This window comes from Artibeus jamaicensis, unplaced genomic scaffold, assembly GCF_021234435.1.
Source record: "Artibeus jamaicensis isolate MK-2021 breed Jamaican fruit bat unplaced genomic scaffold, CSHL_Jam_final scaffold_916, whole genome shotgun sequence".
Lineage (NCBI taxonomy): Eukaryota > Metazoa > Chordata > Mammalia > Chiroptera > Phyllostomidae > Artibeus > Artibeus jamaicensis.
In genome coordinates, this window is record NW_026522059.1 from 66,199,235 (window position 1) to 66,217,877 (window position 18,643).

The 18,643-nt window shown below is 37.4% G+C and overlaps 1 protein-coding gene across 1 annotated transcript in view; it reads left to right on the forward strand.

Moving 5' to 3' along the window:
- The window catches only part of RALYL (RALY RNA binding protein like), a 477,858-nt gene that overhangs the window by 406,509 nt on the left and 52,706 nt on the right, over window positions 1-18,643 (forward strand). The window contains exon 4 of the mRNA XM_053661126.1: window positions 8,522-8,569. Within this exon, the coding sequence (XP_053517101.1) occupies window positions 8,522-8,569 (48 nt within the window). The remainder of the gene's footprint in view (window positions 1-8,521; window positions 8,570-18,643) is intronic.

Below are 18,643 nucleotides of genomic sequence, written 5' to 3' on the forward strand. Positions count from 1 at the left end.
TTAAATGACCATTCCAGAGGCTAGCTGCAAAGCTGTTGCTGTAGAAAACATCTCTGTGTGTTCCTGCTCCATGTGTCCCTTCCTTCAACTCACACCGGTTGCCGGGAAGGAGTGAGGACATCCTATATATCATTCTAATATTCTCTGGACACCTTGAGTTCTGGAACCCACTCCAAATCCCTATTTGGGGCCCCCTCCTGGCTGCACCCTGTTACAAAAAGACTATGTAGAGAGAGGAGGATCTCTCCCGGAGAGCAAAGAGCTTCTCTGAGCCACAGAGAAAGTAGGTGCTGGGAACTGCTGAATGTTTAAAGAATAATCAAACAGAATGTTGGAAGGAGCAGCTGCATTTTGGAGACAAATGAAGTTTGAAGAGTCTGAAGGTTAGCTGTAGGCCATGTAAGGTAGTTGGAGAGCTGTTGCTGTTCTTTATTTTGACACTTTGTAAAAGAATGCTTTTAAGTCATTAGCATTCATAGCCATGGTGTGTGGAAGAGGAGGAGATACTTAGGACCAGGAATGCAGGGTGGGAGATAATCTCACTGGTCCAGGCAAGCTATATATCTCTAGGCAAGGCCTTCAAAATAACTGGATATTTGGTTCACCTGTTCTCATATTTATAGTTCTCGCATTAAATGTGTCAAGATATTTACACAAACTAAATTTTCATTCTCATGGTATTTTATAAAGTAATCATGAATTGAAGATGATTATATTGTATATATGCACATATATTTATTTTCATTCATTCTAGACCAAAAGACAGAAGTAAAAACTAAACAGAGTTTTGGAATTACATGTGTAAATATTCTTCCTAAGAGAACATAGCATAGGAAATAGTAACAAACACACCCTATTCAGGGTGATACTTCCAAAATCAAAATATCTGTATTAACTCATCCAGAAGAGAAAAAATTCATTTTTTTCTTCTCTTTCTCCCTCGATCCCAGAATTCACTGTTCACGTATCTTTCGATCAAAGTAATCATCATTTAGATGTGCGAGACAGTAAACTTGACTCCTAGCATCTAAGAGACCAGAACTCTTACAGGGGCTGCATGGGTTGTTTTAATCTTTTGAACTTCTCAGTCACTTTATCTTTTTTTTAAATTAATTTTATTTAGTTATTTTTCAAGTACAGTTTTTTTGTCTATTTCTCCCATCCCAGTCTCCCCCGCCCAGTGCTCCCCACCTCCCTCCCATTTCCACCCCCCTTAGTTCTCGTCCCTGCATCCTTCCTATTTGTTCCTCCAAATCCCTCCCCCTTTTTCCCCTTAACTTCCCTTCCCTCTCCTCTCTGGTCACTGTCCCCTTGTTCTCTATTTCAATGTCTTTGGTTTTTTTTTTTCCTGCTTGCTTGTTTGTTTTGTTGTTTAGCTTCCTGTTAAAGGTGAGATCATATGGTATTTGTCTTTCAACACCTGGCCTATTTCACTCAGCATAATGCTTTCCAGTTCCATCCATGTTGTTGCAAAAGGTAGTAGCTCCTTCTTTCTCTCTGCTGCATAGAATTCCATTTTAAGCAGTCAGGTCCTGGTTCACAATCAGCCTGGAATTTTACAAATCCTTTAGGTTCCTGTCAGACTCTTTCCCCAATCCAAAGGTCCTTGGTAATAAATCAAGTATTTTGTCAAAGAGATTTAGACTAACTAACCTAATTCATTGTTTTTGAATCTTAAATCTATGTATGATTGTGTAGCTACTACACATATACACACACTCCAAATTAAATTTACTGATTTATACAAATGAAAATAGACAGATTTTCACTGTTCTTCTTTTTTACCTTCTTTTTCTTAGATAAGTCCCTTTAACATTTCATATAATAAGGACTTTGTGATGATGAACTCCTTAAATTTGATCTTATCTGAGAAGCACTTTATCTGTCCTTCCATTCTAAATGAAAGCTTTGCTGGAGAGAGCAATCTTGGTTGTAGGTCTTTGGATTTCATGACTTGGAATACTTCTTTCCAGCCCCTTCTTACCTGTAAGTCCCTTTTGAGAAATCAGCTGACAGTCTGATGGGAACTCCTTTGTAGGTGACTGTCCCCTTATCTCTTGCTGCTTCTAGGATTCTCTCCTTCATTTTAATCTTCATAATTACAACATAATGTAATTATGATGTGCCTTGGTGTGTTCCTTCTTGGGTCCAACTTCTTTGGGACTCTCTGAGCTTCCTGGATTTCCTGGAAGTCTATTTTCTTTGCCAGAATGGGGAAGTTCTTTTATTATTTGTTCAAATAAGGTTTCCACTCGTGACTGCAAACTCACAGTTATCAACAACCACACCTAAAACAAAAGCAAATTTAAGAGGACAGCTGGATCAGGAGTGAACCATAGAAATGAAGATCACATGGAGGGTAATAACAGGGAAGTGGGAGATGGAGAAGGGGGGAGAAGGTACAGAAAATAAGTAGCATAGACAGTAGATAGAAAATAGATAGGGGAGGGTAAGAATAGTAGGGGAAATATAGAATCTAAAGAACTTGAGACACGTGCTCATGAACTAAAGGGGGGGAATGGTGGGAGAGGGGTGTGTAGTGTGGAGGGGAATGGTGGGGGGAAATAGAACAAATGTAATGGCATAATCAATAAAATAAAAAATATATTAAAAAAAGAAAATAGATTTTTCCATGTACTATCTTGGTGAAGTTTATAAATTTGTTCAACTATATGCATATACTTAAATAAATTTATATAGAGTCTGTCTGAAAAAAGTCCAGCCATTGTTAGTAAAATGAGAATGGTTTGGGTGACATTGATGTAACCTGACAGCCAAGGAGAGTAGACTGGGATGCACATGCATGAACAATGATGACTTCACTCTACTAGTCAGTGAGGGTTTAAACACCATTGAGTGACTAAATGTACTTACTATGTGGCTGTCACATTCAAAATGACTGAGTGAGTAGAGCAATGAATCTGCATCAAATTTTGTATTAAGCTTGAACATGCCTCAGCAGGAACTATTCCAGTGATTCAGAGGGCCACAGTTATGGACAACTAGTGATTGGCAGCCTCATCATGACAACACATCTGATCATGTATCACATCTCGTGTAGAGATGTTTTATGAAATCAAATCACCCAGGTGACTCAGCCCCCCCATAGACCAGATTTGGTGCCCTATGACTTCTGGCTTTTCCAACTAAAATCACCTTTGAAAAGGAAGAGATTTCAAATTGTCAATGAGATTCAAGAGAATATGATGGGGCAGCTGATGGAGATTGGGAGAACTGTGTGAGGTCCCAAGGGGGCCTAATTTGAAGGGGACTGCAGCATTATTGTCCTATGTACAATATTTTTATATTTTCTTCAATAAATGTCTATATTTTTCATGTTATATTGCTCAATATTTTCTGGACAGACCTCGTATACTCTAAAAGTTGGATGCCTACACCAAATTTTATGACAAATTAGAAGCAGAATGTGTAGGTGCATCTGAGGACCCTTCTTGACTCATGGAGAAGTATGCTCTGGATGCATTCATTTCTCCCATGGGTATGGTGAAGAAGAGCTATACTAAAGAGAGAGAATGAACTCCCTAAATTATCACATTCACCATGCTTGCTTCACATTACTCTACTGCTAATGCTTGGCCTGCTAGGAGGACTACCTGTTAAACATTCAAAAGGACCAGTTCAAATGCCATCACTGTCATGAAGACTTGCTTGATCCTTGTGTCTGACTAACCATGTCCTATAAGCTCTCCAAGTAGTTTTTATTTTTATTTCAGCACTTATCAAATTCTGCTTTGAATTATGGTAATATGTGCATTTGTCTGATCCCTTACACTTTGGATGACTTTCCTTGCATTTAGAAGCCATGTTCTGCCAATATTATCCACAACTCCCAGTATTATGCTTAAAATAAGTACTCAATAATTGATTATTCAATTTACTTTAGAGAGCTCAATGTAGTAATTAAGAAGACTCCAGTGACAGTCATTATCACCACAATATCTGTTAAGAAATCATTAATGTGTTCCTTCCTTGTCCTAAAAAGTTTAAAATTCTTTAGATTATTATTTTATTTTTTATAGATGTTGGAATACAGTTGTCTCCATTTTCCTACCATCATTTTCCCCCACCCTACCCACATCCACCTCCTACCCTCAATCCCATGTCCCCTTGGTTCCACCCATGAGCCCCTCTTACGGGTTCATTTATATCCTTTTCCCTTCTTCCCCACATTATTTCCTTCTCCCCTGTCCTCTGGTCACTGTCAGATCATTGTTGATTTCAATGTCTCTAGCTATATTTTGCTTGCCAGTTTATTTTGTTAATTCGGTTTCACTTATAGGTGAGACCATATGGTATTTGTCTTTCACTGCCTGGCTTACTTCACTTAGCATAATGCTCCCCAGTTCCATCCATGTTGTCATGAAGGGTGGGAGCTCCTTCTCTCTTTCTGCTGCATATTATTCCATTGTACATATACCACATTTTATTGATCCACTCATTTACTGATGGCCAGCTAGGCTGCTTCCAATGCTTGGCTATTGTAAATTGTTCTGCTATGAACAAACAATCAATTAAAAAATGGGCAAAGGATCTAAACAAATACTTCTCCAAGGAGGACATACAGAGGACCCAGAGACATATGAAAAGGTACTTGGCATCACTACCCATCAGAGAGGTACATATTAAAACCTCAATGAAATACCACTTCACACTGGTCAGAATGACCATCATAAACAAATCAACAAAACATAAGTGCTGGTGGGGTTGTGGAGAAAAGGAAACCCTAGTGCAATGTTGGTGGGAATGCAAGCTGGTGTAGACTCCATGGAAAACAGTATGGAATTTCCTCAAGAAACTAGAAATGGAATTGCCTTTAGATTATATTTTAATGAAATTTTGTGATGAAAAATAACAAAAAATACTCTGTGTATTAGTCTACTCATATGAAGCTGGTTTATGAATTCAAAGGGATTAGAGAAAATTGGTCTCGTATATTGCAGAACCCAATGAGTTGTAATTTTTTCTTCTATAAATGAAAAAGTTTACATGAAATTCTAGGAACATTACTGGGTCTCATTTAACTGTCAGTAATAAAAGAAAAGTTGTGTGTGTCCATGTGTGTGCATGACTCTCAACAATTACTTTACCAATTCTGATTTCTCATTAAATTTTGAAGGAATCTGAGCAAACAGAATAAAGATATATTGAAAAGAACAATAAAAGTCATAAATGTGTACCACATTTCAGATTGAAAATACAAAGTATTTATATTAGATGTTCAAAATTTTGTTCCACTTTTCCAGAAAGTCAAATACTTGACCCTTGCCATTGACCTTGCCCTGAAACAACAAAAACTTTGATATTTACTGGACTTAGTTATCTCCTGGACAATGCCCTAAATAATCTAACTTGCTATCATTTTGTTTTCAGTAGCCTAATAACCAGATTGGCATACAAAATTATTGCAATGAAATTTGCCAAAGTTTCTCTCTGAAAAACCAAAAGAGATTAGCCCCAAGCAAAACGGCAGCAACTCTTGGCTTATAAAGGGAAAAGGGGATATTTTAAAATATGAAAGACAAGTTGTTTTTTTTTTTGGCAGTAATTTCTAAGATATATAAAATACCTTAGAAATTTAATGTGACTCCTGAAAATGCCATTTTGATAGCTAATTTTCAGTAGAAGTTTAAACAGAAAGAAAAAGGAGGGATTTTTATGAAAGAGATACAATCCACGGGAGGAAAAAATAAAGACAAATAAATGAATTCAGGAGGACAGCATAAATGCCCAGGAAAGTATAAGGAACAGACATCAGATATGCCCCAGGGTGTTCTCTCTTTATCTCCTTGGATCTCTTCATTTCCTTGAGAACCCAGCCTGATTTTATAGCTTATGACCTGAGCCAGCAACATCCTGGTATGTCTGCTAAAAGTTCAAACCACTAACACAAAAGTAGACGTGTCATAATCACAAAGACAGGTCTGTTTGTTCATTTCATTTCATTATTAAATTCACAGGTAAATTTGAGTTCATAATGGCAGATGATGGGGCTTGGAGGTCAAATAGTTCTGGAGGCTCAGCTGTCACCTATTTTTGTAAATATGCCTTAACAGTCATAATAAAAAAATAAGCAGATTGAACAAGTTAATTTAAGTAGCCACGAAAAAATATTTAAAAAGGTTATTTTTCTCATGCATTTTAAAATTACCAGAAGGCTGTTTAATTATTGAAGTATTTCTTAAAGGTTGAAGACACATGAGTGGAATGAATTATCACTGTCATCTACATTAAGAACACATTAATTGGTTATGTGCCACAGTTTTATCTTGCCATTAGGCTGTGCTGTCTGAGGTTATAATAGAAAAATGGTTTCAGAAAAAAAAGATTATAAAGCATAATTTCCATTTCTCAAGTGTCTGTCAACAGACTAATGGCTATAGAAAATGTGGTACATATACAATGGAATATTATCCAGCCACGAAAAAGAAGAACCTCCTGCTACTTGTGACAACATGGATGGATCTTGAGGGCATTATGCTAAGTGAATAAGTCAGACAGAGAAAAACAAATACTTTACAATATCACTTACATGTGGAATCAGAAAAAAAATCTAAGAAACAAAGAGTGGAATGGTGCCAGTAAGTGCCTGGGAATGGGGAAGATGGGGAGACCTTGGTTCAAGGGTACAAACTTCAAGTTATTACATGAACACATTCTTGAAAATACTCAAACATAAGATAAAATGATGATTAGTCATGATAAATGTGAGTAAAAGTACCATAACTTTAGACAAAAATTTGTGTATGCCTATATACATATACACATATATATACAGTGTAATATTATTCAGTCATAACAAGAAATGAAATTCTGTTATGTGCTACAATATGGATAAAACTTGAAAACATTGTGATAAGTGAAATAAGTCAGACAAAAAATATACTGTATAATTTTACTTATTAAAGAACCTAGAATAGGCAAATTCATAAAGACATGAAGTAGAATGGAGGTTATCAGGGGCTGGGGAGAGGGGGGACAGATTTTCTGTTTGGAATTATGAAAAATTCTAGAAGTGGATAGAGGTAATGTTCACACAACATTGTAAATGTACTTAATGGGACTTAATTGTATACTTTAAAAGGGTTAGCCCTGGCTGACATGGCTCAGTGAATTGAGGACCAGACTGAGAAGCAAAGAGTTTCTGGTTTGATTCCCAGTCAGGGCACATGCCTGGGTTGTGGGCCAGGTCCCCACTAGGGGGTGCATGAGAGGCAACCACACATTGATGTGTCTCCTCCTCTCTTCCCCTCTCTCTAAGAATAAATAAATAAAATGTTTTTTAAAAAGGGTTAAGATGATAAAATTTATGGCAATTAAAATAAATGACTAAACATTTTAAAAAATCACTTCCTCATAGAGCAGATATTCTGTTCACAGTGAGATTAAATGTCTAACACCTTGGACGTGGTTACACAGTCCCATAAAAAGCTCCATATGTGAATTCAGAGATTTTTTTTCTCCAGTCTCAGCTCTATCACTTCCTAGTAGTAAAAATTTGAGTAAGTCGCCAAGGTCCTTTGTGCTTTATTTTCTTCCAGTTACAGTATCCAACAAAATTCTTTTCAGGGCAAAAGTAAAAGAAAATTATTCATAGGAATTGCTTTATAAACTCACACAACTTTACTAGTGCATGGGGGCAATTTATATTGTATATTCCTCTAAGGTGTTTAGTCATGAAAGTCTTATCACTAAAATATATTTATTACTTGCTATTTAAATACTCTATAATATTGTTTTTATTGGTAAGATTCAGCCAAAGTGGCTTTAGACATTTTTTCTCTATGAAAAGTATCAAATCATAGTTTATAGAGTAAAAAAAAAAAAAAGCTAATTTTCTGAGGAAACACATTCCTAGTTACCATTCTTAGAGTGAATAGGTCACTAAACTTTTTCATTCATGCTATTTCTGTACCTTTTGTTCATTGTTTAACCTCATTGTACATACCATAGGAAGGAGGGACAACTATATTTTATCTTGTGTAGAAAATAAATGATCTTCAATTTACTTAATTACAATATTTTGTAAAGATTTTATATATTCATTTTTTTAGAGAGAGAGGAAAGAAGGGGGAAAGAGAGGCAGAGAAACATGAATGTGTGGTTGCCTCTTGTGCACCCCCTACTGGGGACCTGGCCCACAACCGAGGTATGTGCCTTGCCTGGGAATCTAACTGGTGACCCTTTGGTTCATAGGCCAGCACTCAACCCACTAAGCCACACCAGCCAGTGCTAATTACAAGTATTTTAAAAACATACTTTGCTGCATGCCCTCATCTTCTATTCCAACCATTTTCAGTCTCTAACATTATCAGACACATGACAGTACTTTGATGTGGCATGTTATCCAATGAAACATCATGTAAAACTCTTTAGATACATAATTACATTGAAATATAAGTAGTTAAAAAGTGACTTAAATTATTTGATAGAACATCATAAATTAGCACCAAAATCAATGTGGTTGAAACAAATATCAACTAATTTTTTGTTTCCCCCTTAGTGGTTACATCTTTGACTATGAATACTACAGAGATGATTTCTACAATCGGTATGTAAATTTTCCTTCTAGTTTTCCTTTGATTTAAATTGTCTTTTAAGTATTTTGTACATTTCATTCACAGATATTCTTGATTAATATGTCTATAATAATATTTTATAGTAAAAAAAAGAAAATACTAAGTTCCCCCAAATATGACTTAACCAGATTTTCCTATTTTCATTGTATTCACCGAAGTAAGTGCTAAGTGCTAAAAATAGCCTAAGTACCCATCAGTGGATGACTAGATTAAAAAAGTGTGGTACATTTTCACAATGAAATACTGTACATCAGAAAGAAAGAAACTCCTACCTTTCATGAGAGCATGGATGGAACTAGAGAATATTATGCTAAGTGAGATAAGCTAGATGGTGAAAAACAAATATTACATGATCTCAGCTAGAAGAGGAACCTAATGAACAAAACAAACAAATGAGCAAAAAAGAACCAGAGGCATAGAAACAAGGAACAGACTGACAGCAACCAGAGAGGAGAGAGGAGGAGGATAAGGGTGGAAAGAAGGGGAAGGGACTAGTCAAAGAACATACATGAATAATCTATGGACATGGACAACAGGGTGAAGAATGACTGTGGGAGTCAGGGGTGGGTTGGGCAGAGGAGGACAAAGAGAAAAAAACTGGGACAAACTATAATAGAACAACAAAATAATTATAAAAAATAAAGTAAAACTTGGACTTTTAAGATTTTGGAGGTGCTTAAGCCTAAAATTTGTTGTCTGATGTTTAGATAATATTTCAGAGATTTAATTAACCAATATTATTTTCCGGGTCCTTTATTGACTTAGAATTCCTCAAGATATTTTTTTAAGCTCAGAAAATGACTTCAACCTTCTAAAATACATCTATTTTTATGTGACACATTGAAAATGCTAAATTGGTTAGATTCAGCAAAATATACTATACACTTGATCTGCATAGTAGTGTGGGACCATAAAAGGAAATGATGCAAAGTGATGTTAATAAATCAGCGGGAAAAAAATAAGACTTTCTATGCTCTTTACAAATATTTATTAAAACATTAAAAACTCTCTTATTATAGGTTATAAATTTGTAGGAGAAATATTAAACTAATAGTTATTTAGTACACTATTATTTAAAACATTAAAAATATTGAGAGTTAATGTGTTTTGTTTTTTTTGTAAAAAATACTTATCTAAAATAGTTTGAGCAGTGTTTTCTTCTTGTGTAACTTACAGTATGGAGCCAGCAGCTGTTTCGTGCCTGGTGAGTTGTACAACTCCTAAGGGTGGATCAGCTTGGAGGATTTATCAGTGTTGAGAACTGTGTCCCAGGTCTTTAATGGGGAATTCGCTCCCTTTGTCACTTCTGGGATATCTTCCTTAATTTTCATCAGATCACAACCACTTTCCTATTTATGTCAATATGTTTGCTTTTTCTAAATTCCTCTAGCTCCACATTTAGAGTTTCAACTGGAAGCAGGTCAATCACCTCGGTATTAACTTTTTGTCCCATAATTACATTATATATTTTAATTTCACTGCCAATGGTATAATCTTCGGTTCTTGATGCTCTTTCATCTTTGTTGACTAGTTCCCTCTTTTGGTAATCCATTTTTGTAAAATGTTCCCTGATTCCTTATGAAACAGGAGACAATACCATCTGACATCTCCTGTCTATGTGACCTGAGTGAGAGACGAAAGCAACACATCATTGACAGTCTTTAAAAGAAATGATGTAGACTTCCACCAAGATGGAGACATAGGTGGAGGAACCACCTTGCCTCTGTGCACAACCAAATCTAAGAACAACTATTTTTAACAACAATCACAACCAAGCCACATGGAAAATCGACAATACGGAGTCCAAAGACATCTAAATGCTCAGCTAAACTGGTAAGAGAAGCGAAACCAGCAGCGGAGCAGGTTAGCAAGAAAAAATTCCCGGGTGGTGCACGGAGCACAAGCAGCCGAAGGCGCTGATCGAGAGCTAGCTACCGAGCGCACAGGGAAGAGGCGTGGCGGGCTGTCTGTGATCTGTCGGTCAGTCGCGCATCTGCGTGGGGAGAAACCAGTGAGAAGGGAAGCCTGCACGGGGCAGCAGGCTCGCACAATTCCGATTGGATAAACAAGGGCGAGTGCTGTGACTGGACGGGCTGGGCTAGCGGAGAGGAACGCCATTGCTCCTTCTCTGACCACACCCCCACACACAGCATCACAAACCAGCGACCTGGGTTGCCCCGTCCTGGTAAACAACTAAGGCTTGGCTCCGCTTACTTGACAGCACGAATAGACCAAAAATGGCTCTAGGACAACTCAGAGCCCCAGAGCAAATAAATCTAAGCAATGAAGAAATAGCCAGTCTTTCAGATGCACAGTTCAAAACACTGGTTATCAGGATCCTTACAGAACTGGTTGATTTTAGTCACAAATTAGAGGAACATATGGAAGCTAAACTAATTGAAATGAATGGTAATAAAAAGGAAACCAATAGTAATGGAAAGAAAATTGGGACTCAAACCAAGGGTATGGACCAGAAGGAAGAAAAAAATGATCAAACAGAAAAGAATGAAGAAATAAGAATTCAGAAAAATGAGGAGAAGCTTAGGAACCTCCAGGACATCTTTAAACGTTTCAACATCTGAATTATAGGGGTACCAGAAGGGGGAAAGGAACAGCCACCAGTGGAAAACTTATTTGCACAAATAATAAAGGAAAATTTCCCCAATCTGGCAAAGGAAATAGACTTCCGGGAAATCCAGGAAGCTCAGAGAGTCCCAAAGAAGTTGGACCCAAGAAGGAACACACCAAGGCACATCATCATTACATTAGCCAAGATTAAAATGAAGGAGAGAATCCTAGAAGCAGCAAGAGCTAAGGGGACAGTCACCTACAAAGGAGTTCCCATCAGACTGTCAGCGGATTTCTCAAAAGAGACCTTACAGGCAAGAAGGGGCTGGAAAGAGGTATTCCAAGTCATGAAAACCAAAGACCTACAACCAAGATTGCTCTACCCAGCAAAGTTTTCATTTAGAATGGAAGGACAGATAAAGTGCTTCTCAGATAAGACCAAATTCAAGGAGTTCATCATCACCAAGCCCTTATTATATGAAATGTTAAAGGGACTTACCTAAGAAAAAGAAGATAAAAAAGATAAACAGTGAAAGGACAGCAAACTCACAGTTAGTAACAACCACACCTAAAACAAAAGCAAACTAAGAGGACAGCTAGATCAGGAGCAGAACCATAGAAATGAAGATCTCATGGAGGGTTAGCAACAGGGGAGTGGGAGGAGGAGAAGGGGGGAGAAGGTACAGAAAATAAGTAGCATAGACAGTAGATAGAAAATAGATAGGGGGGAGGGTAAGAATAGTAGGGGAAATACAGAATCTAAAGAATTTGAGACATGTGTGCATGAACTAAAGGGGGAAATGGGGGGAGGGGTATGCAGGGTGGAGGGGAATGGAGGGGGGAATAGAGCAAATGTAATGGCATAATCAATTAAAAAAATTTAAAAAAAAAGAAATGATGTGACTGATGGCTGATCATGAGGCATCATGATGTATGGACTGAAAACCTAGCTAAGTTTGGACATTATAAAATTTCTCACAGATAATATATTGTGGAAACTAAAATTTGATTTGTGCTTTTAGGGGACTGGTGTTATTTAATTAAACATTGGTTGAAATTCAAAAATATACAAAGCAAAAACTCACTGTACATAGATCATTGGAGGCCCCAAAATGATGTAAATATCTCTTAGGCCTTAAATTATAAATTTTATTCAGTTTTGCTTATCTTTGTATCCATAGGTACCTTCATGAAATCTAACACACAATGGAAACCCAGTTTGTACTATTAAGTCACCTCCTTACATTTAAATGGACTATGGTTTTTCCAAAAGTCACACAGTTAATGAGTACAAAACTGCAAACATAACCTATCAATTTAGATTCAATAACCCCCTATATGAATATGCAGGACAGAGTCGAGTTAAATAACAGGAGGAAGCTTTACCTAAGTGGAAACCACACCCACAATCACACCTTTATGACCAGCATGTCTACTTCACTAACTAGTCCCTCGTGACCAAATATGAATTTTTAAGAATTATTTTCTCAAACTATTTCTGTTATTTCTATAAAATATATTACTTTATTTTAAATATTAAATACTTGTAATAACTTGTCCTTAAAAGTGACGTGAAGTTCCGACAGCCTTAAAATAATTTATTTGCTATTAAGGAGACATAACATTTAGATGATATTCAAACTATTTGAAAATTTTAGTGTTTAACAATTGAAAAGACATTACTAATGAAGGTTTTTTTTCAAGTTACAGAACAATGTCCTAGTTTCTTTTTTTTCTTTTTTCAGGTTTTTTTTTTTTAATTTTATTTAGTTATTTTTCAAGTACGGTTTTTTTGTCTATTTCTCTGATCTCAGCCCCCAAACCCCATGCTCCCCACCTCCTTCCCTTTATCACACCCCTTAGTTCTCATCCCTGTGTCCTTCCTATTTGTTCCTCCAAATCACTCCCCTTTTTTCCCCTTAAATTCCCTTCCCTCACCCCTCTGGTCACTGTCCCCTTGTTCTCTATTTCAGTGTCTTTGTTTTTATTCTGCTTGCTTCTTTGTTTTGTTGTTTAGCTTCCTGTTAAAGGTGCGATCATATGGCATTCTTTCAACACCTGGTCTATTTCACTCAGCATAATCCTTTCCAGTTCCATCCATGTTGTTGCAAAGGGTAGTAGCTCCTTCTTTCTCTCTGCTGCATAGAATTCCATTGTGTATATGTACCACAATTTTTTGAATCCATTCATTTACTGATGGGCAACTAGGTTGTTTCCAACTCTTGGCTGTAGTACATTGTCCTGCTATGAACATTGTGGTGCATAGGTTCTTTGAAATTGATGTTTTAGGATTCTTAGGATATAATCCTAGCAATGGAATTGCTGGGTCAAAAGGCAAGTCAATTTTTATTTTTCTGAGAAAATTCCATACTGTTTTCCATAATAGTTGTACCAGTCTGCAATCCCACCCACAGTGACCTAAGACCAATTTTCCCCACAATCTCTCCAACATTTGATGTTTGTTGCTTTGTTTATGATAGCCATCCTGACCGGTGTAAAGTGGAATCTCGTTATGGTTTTAATTTGCATCTCTCTGATAGCTAACAATATTGAGCATCTCTTCATGTGTCTCTGGATGTTCCGTATGTCGTCCTTGGAGAACTGTCAGTTCTAGTCCTTTTCCCATTTTTTAATTGGGTTGGTTGTCTTCTTAGAGTGGAGTTGTGTAAGTTCTTTCTATATTTTGGAGATTAAACCTTTGTCTGAGGTATCATTGAGAAATATGTTTCTCCATACAGTTGGTTGACTTTTTAATTTAATACTGTTTTCTTTAGCCACGCAGAAGCTTTTCATTTTGATGAGATCCCATTTGTTTATTCTTTCCTTTATATTTCTTGCTCTAGGGACATATGGGTAAAAATGTTGCTGCGTGGAATATCTGAGATTTTCTTGCCAATGTTCTCCTCTAGGACTTTAATGGTGTCACGGCTTATATTTAAGTCTTTTATCCACCTTGAATTTATTTGGGTGTATGCTGTAAGTTGGTGCTCAAGTTTCATTTTTTTGCATGTAGCTGTCCAGTTCCCCCAGTACCATTTGTTGAAGAGGCTATCTTTACTCCATTTTATGTTACTGCCCCCTTTGTCAAATATTAATTGACTGTAGAGAGTTGGGTTGATTTCTGGGCTCTCTGTTCTGTTCCATCGTTCTATGTGTATATTTTTATGCCAGTACCAGGTTGTTTTGATTACAGTGGCCTTGTAATACAGTTTGATATCAGGTATTGTGATCCCTCCTACTTTGTTCTTCTTTCTCAAAAGTGCAGCTGCTATTCTGGGTCGTTTATGGTTCCATATAAATTTTTGAAGTGTTTGTTCTATGTCTGTGAAATATGCCATTGGTACTTTAATAGGTATTGCATTGAATCTGTAGATTGCTTTGGGTAGTATGGACATTTTGATGATGTAAATTCTTCCAATTCATGAAAAGGGTATATGTTTCCATTTGTTTGTGTCTTCCTTGATTTCTTTCTTCAGGGCTGTGTGGTTTTCTGCATACAGGTCTTTTACCTCCTTAGTTAGGTTTATTCCCAGATATTTTATTTTTCTTTTTGCTATATTGAATGGGATTTTTTCCTTGATTTCTGCTTCTGCTGATTCAAATGCCTTTGATTTCTGCATATTAACTTTGTAACCCGCTGTTTTGCCGAATTCATTAATTAGTTTGAGCAGTTTTTTGGTAGAGTCTACAGGATTTTCCAGGTACACTATCTTGTCATCTGCAAACAGTGACAGTTTTGCTTACTCCTTTCCTATTTGAATGCCTTTCATTTCCTTTTCTTGTCTGATTGCTGTGGCTAAAACTTCCAATACTATATTGAATAGAAATGGTGAAAGTGGACAATCTTGTCTTGTTCCTGATCTTAGTGGAAAAGCTTTTAGTTTTTGCCCATTGAGTATGATGTTGGCGCTAGGTCTCTCACATATGGCCTTTATTATATTGAGGAATGCTCCCTGTATTCCCACTTTGCTGAGTGTTTTTATCATAAATGGGTGTTGTACCTTATCAAAAGCTTTTTTTCTGAGTCTATTTATATGATCATGTGGTTTTTGTCTTTGCTTTTGTTTATGTGACGTATTACATTTACTGATTTGCAAATATCAAACCAACCTTGCATTCTTGGGATGAATCCCACTTGGTCATGGTGGATGATCTTTTTGATATATTGTTGGGTGTGATTTGCCAATATTTTGTGGAGGATTTTAGCTTGTATGTTCATCAGCAATATTGGCCTGAAGTTTTCTTTCTTTGTTGTGTCTTTATCTGGTTTTGGAATTAGGATGATGCTGGCTTCATAAAAAGAATTTGGGAGTTTTCCATTCTTCTGGATTTTTTTGGAATAGTCTGTGGAGAATAGGGGTTAGCTCTTCCTTAAATGCTTTGTAGAATTCTCCTGTGAAACCATCTGGTCCAGGGCTTTTGTGTGATGGGAGTTTTTTGATTACTGCTTCCATTTCTTTTGCTGATATTGGCGTGTTTAGATTTTCTGTTCCTTTTTCACTGAGTTTTGGAAGATTATATTTTTCTAGAAATGTGTCCATTTCACCTAGGTTTTCAAATTTCTTGGCATACAGTTCTTCATAGTAGTTTCTTACAATCCCTTCTATTTCTGTGGTATCAGTTGTAATCTCTCCTCTTTCATTTATGATTGTGTTTATTTGTGTCCGTTCCCTTCTTTTCTTGATGAGCCTACTTAAAGGCTTGTCTATTTTGTTGATCTTCTCAAAGAACCAACTCCTGGATTCATTGATCCATAGAATTATGCTTTTAGTTTCTATGTCATTTAATTCTGCTCTAATCTTGGTTATTTGCTTCTTTCTGCTTGCTCTGGGCTGTCTTTGTTGTTGTTCCTCTAGTTCTTGCAGGCGTAGGGTTAGGTTGTTTGTTTGAAATGTTTCTTTGCTCTTTAGGTAGGCCTCTATTGCTATAAACTTCTCTCTCAGAACTGCCTTGGCTGTGTCCCATAGGTTTTGGGTTGTTGTGAGTTCGTTTTCATTTGTTTCCAGAAACGTTTTGATTTCTTTCCCTAATTTCATTCTTGACCCATTTGTTGTTTAATAGAATACCATTCAGTCTCCATGATTTTGGGTGCTTTGGGTTTTTTCCTTTGGGGTTGGTTTCCAATTTCAGTCTCTTGTGGTCAGAGAAGAAGCTTGGTATGATTTCAATTTTCTTGAATTTGTTGAGGCTCATTTTGTGTCCTATCATGGGGTCTATCTTTGAAAATGTTCCATGTGCATTTGAAAAGAATGTGTATTTAGCTTCTTTGGGATGAATGACTCTATACATATCAGTTAAGTTCATTTCATCTAGGGTGTTGTTTAATGCTGCAATATCTTTGTTGATATTTTGTTTGGAAAATCTGTCCATTTTTCATAGTGGGGTGATAAAATCCCCTACTATAATTGTGTTGCTGTCAATAACTCTCTTGGAGTCCTCTAAGATTTTCTTGATATACTTGGGTGCCCCTTGTTTGGTGCATATATGTTTACAATGTTAATGTCTTCTTTGTAGATTCTTCCCTTGAGTATAATCAAGTGACCCTCTGGGTCTCTCTTTATGGCCCTTTTTTTGAAGTCTATTTTCTCCGATATGATAATTGCTACCCCAGCTTTTTTTCTTGTCTATTTGCTTGAAAAACTTGTTTCCAGCCTTTCACTTTTAGTCTGTGATGGCTTTTTGTCCTGAGGTGGGTCTCTTGTAGGCAGCATATGTGTGGGTCATGCTTTCTTATGCATTCAGCTATTCTGTGTCTTTTGATTGGAACATTTAAACCATTTACATTTAAGGTTATTATTGATAGGTACTTATTCATTGCCATTTTTGTACCTGTGTTCCTCTCTGTCTCCCTCTTTTCCTTCCTTCCCTTAAAGCAGTCCTTTTAATATTTCTTCTAAAGCTGGTTTGGTGGAGGCGTATTCTTTTAGGCTTCTTTTGTCTTGGAAGCTCTTTATTTGGCCTTCTATCTTGATTGAGAGCCTTGCTGGGTAAAGTAGCCTTGGTTTCAGGCCTCTGGTTCTCATTACTTGCAATATTTCTTGCCATTCTCTTCTTGCTTGGAGTGTTTCCATTGAGAAGTCAGTAGCTAACCTTATTGGGGCTCCCTTGTATGTTACTTCTTTTTTCTCCCTTTCTGCCTTTAAGATTCTCTCTTTGTCTTGGCATTTTGCCATTTTGATGATGATGTGTCTTGAAGTGGGCCTCCTTGGGTTCCTCTTGATTGGGACTCTCTGTGATTCCTGGATTTGTGTGACTTTTTCTCACATTAAATTAGGGAAATTTTCTCTCATTACTCGTTCAAATACATTTTCTATCCCTTGTTCTTCTTCTTCTCCTTCTGGTATTTCTATTATTTGGATATTATTATGTTTCATATTGTGTTATATTTCTCTTAATCCCTCTTCATTCTTTCTGAGCCTCTTTTCATTTTCTTGCTCTCTCTGTGAGACGCTTTCCACCTTGTCCTCTAACTCACTAATCCTATCCTCTGCCTCATCTATCCTACTTTTGAAACTTTCTACTCTGTTCTTCAATTCAGAAATTGTATTCTTCATTTCCTTTTGTCCCTTGCTGATATTTTCTTTTTTTTTTCATGTTGATGTAGTTTGCAGAGAGATCATTTTAGTTCCCCTGTAGTTTCTGATAGCTCATTGTGAGCTCTTTGAACTTCGTAATAACCAGTGCTTTGAATTCACTATCTGATAGTTGATTAACCTCTATTTCATCTAACAATCTTTCTGAAGTTTCTGCTTTTTCTTCCATTTGGGGATTGTTTCTTTGGCTTCGCATTGTTTGAGACTCTTCTTGGTAGTCTCAGCTTCTAAAATTGATCTGTTCTGACACCCTGGTTTATGGTGTGACCTTCTGTGGTATGATACCTGCGAAGTTCAGTGGTGCAGACTCCTTCAACTTTGTTGATGTTCTCCGTCTCCACCTACTCTTATGCTAGTCCTCACCCTGGTCCCCGCGCTGGTCGCCTACCATTGTTGAATGTCCCGGCTCCAGTAGCTGACTCCCTGGTGTCCAGTACCGTCGCTATGGAAGCAGCACAGGGGCCAAGAGTGCCCCAGCTCCCATAGCTAACTCCTCTGGCACCCAGGCCGGTCACTTGGGTTTGGAATATCTGGCTCCCGTAGCTGACTCCTTGGCGTTCAGGCCCCTCTTTATGGCAGCGGTACAGGGGCCTCTAGTGTCCCGGCTCCAGTAGCTTACTCTTTTGGCTCCAAGGACTGTCACAGGGGTTTGGAGTGTCCTGGCTTCCGTACCTGACTCCCAGCATCCAGGTCCTTCTCTATGGTGGTGGCACAGGGGCCTCCAGTGTCCCAGCTCCTGCAACTGACTCTTCTGTTCCCCAGGCCCGTAGCTATGGCAGCGGCACAGGGGCTGAGAATGTCCCAGCTTCAGTATCTGACTCCCTGGCTCCCAGGCCTGTTGCTATGGTGGCAGCACAGGGGCCATGTGTGTCCCAGCTCCAGTAG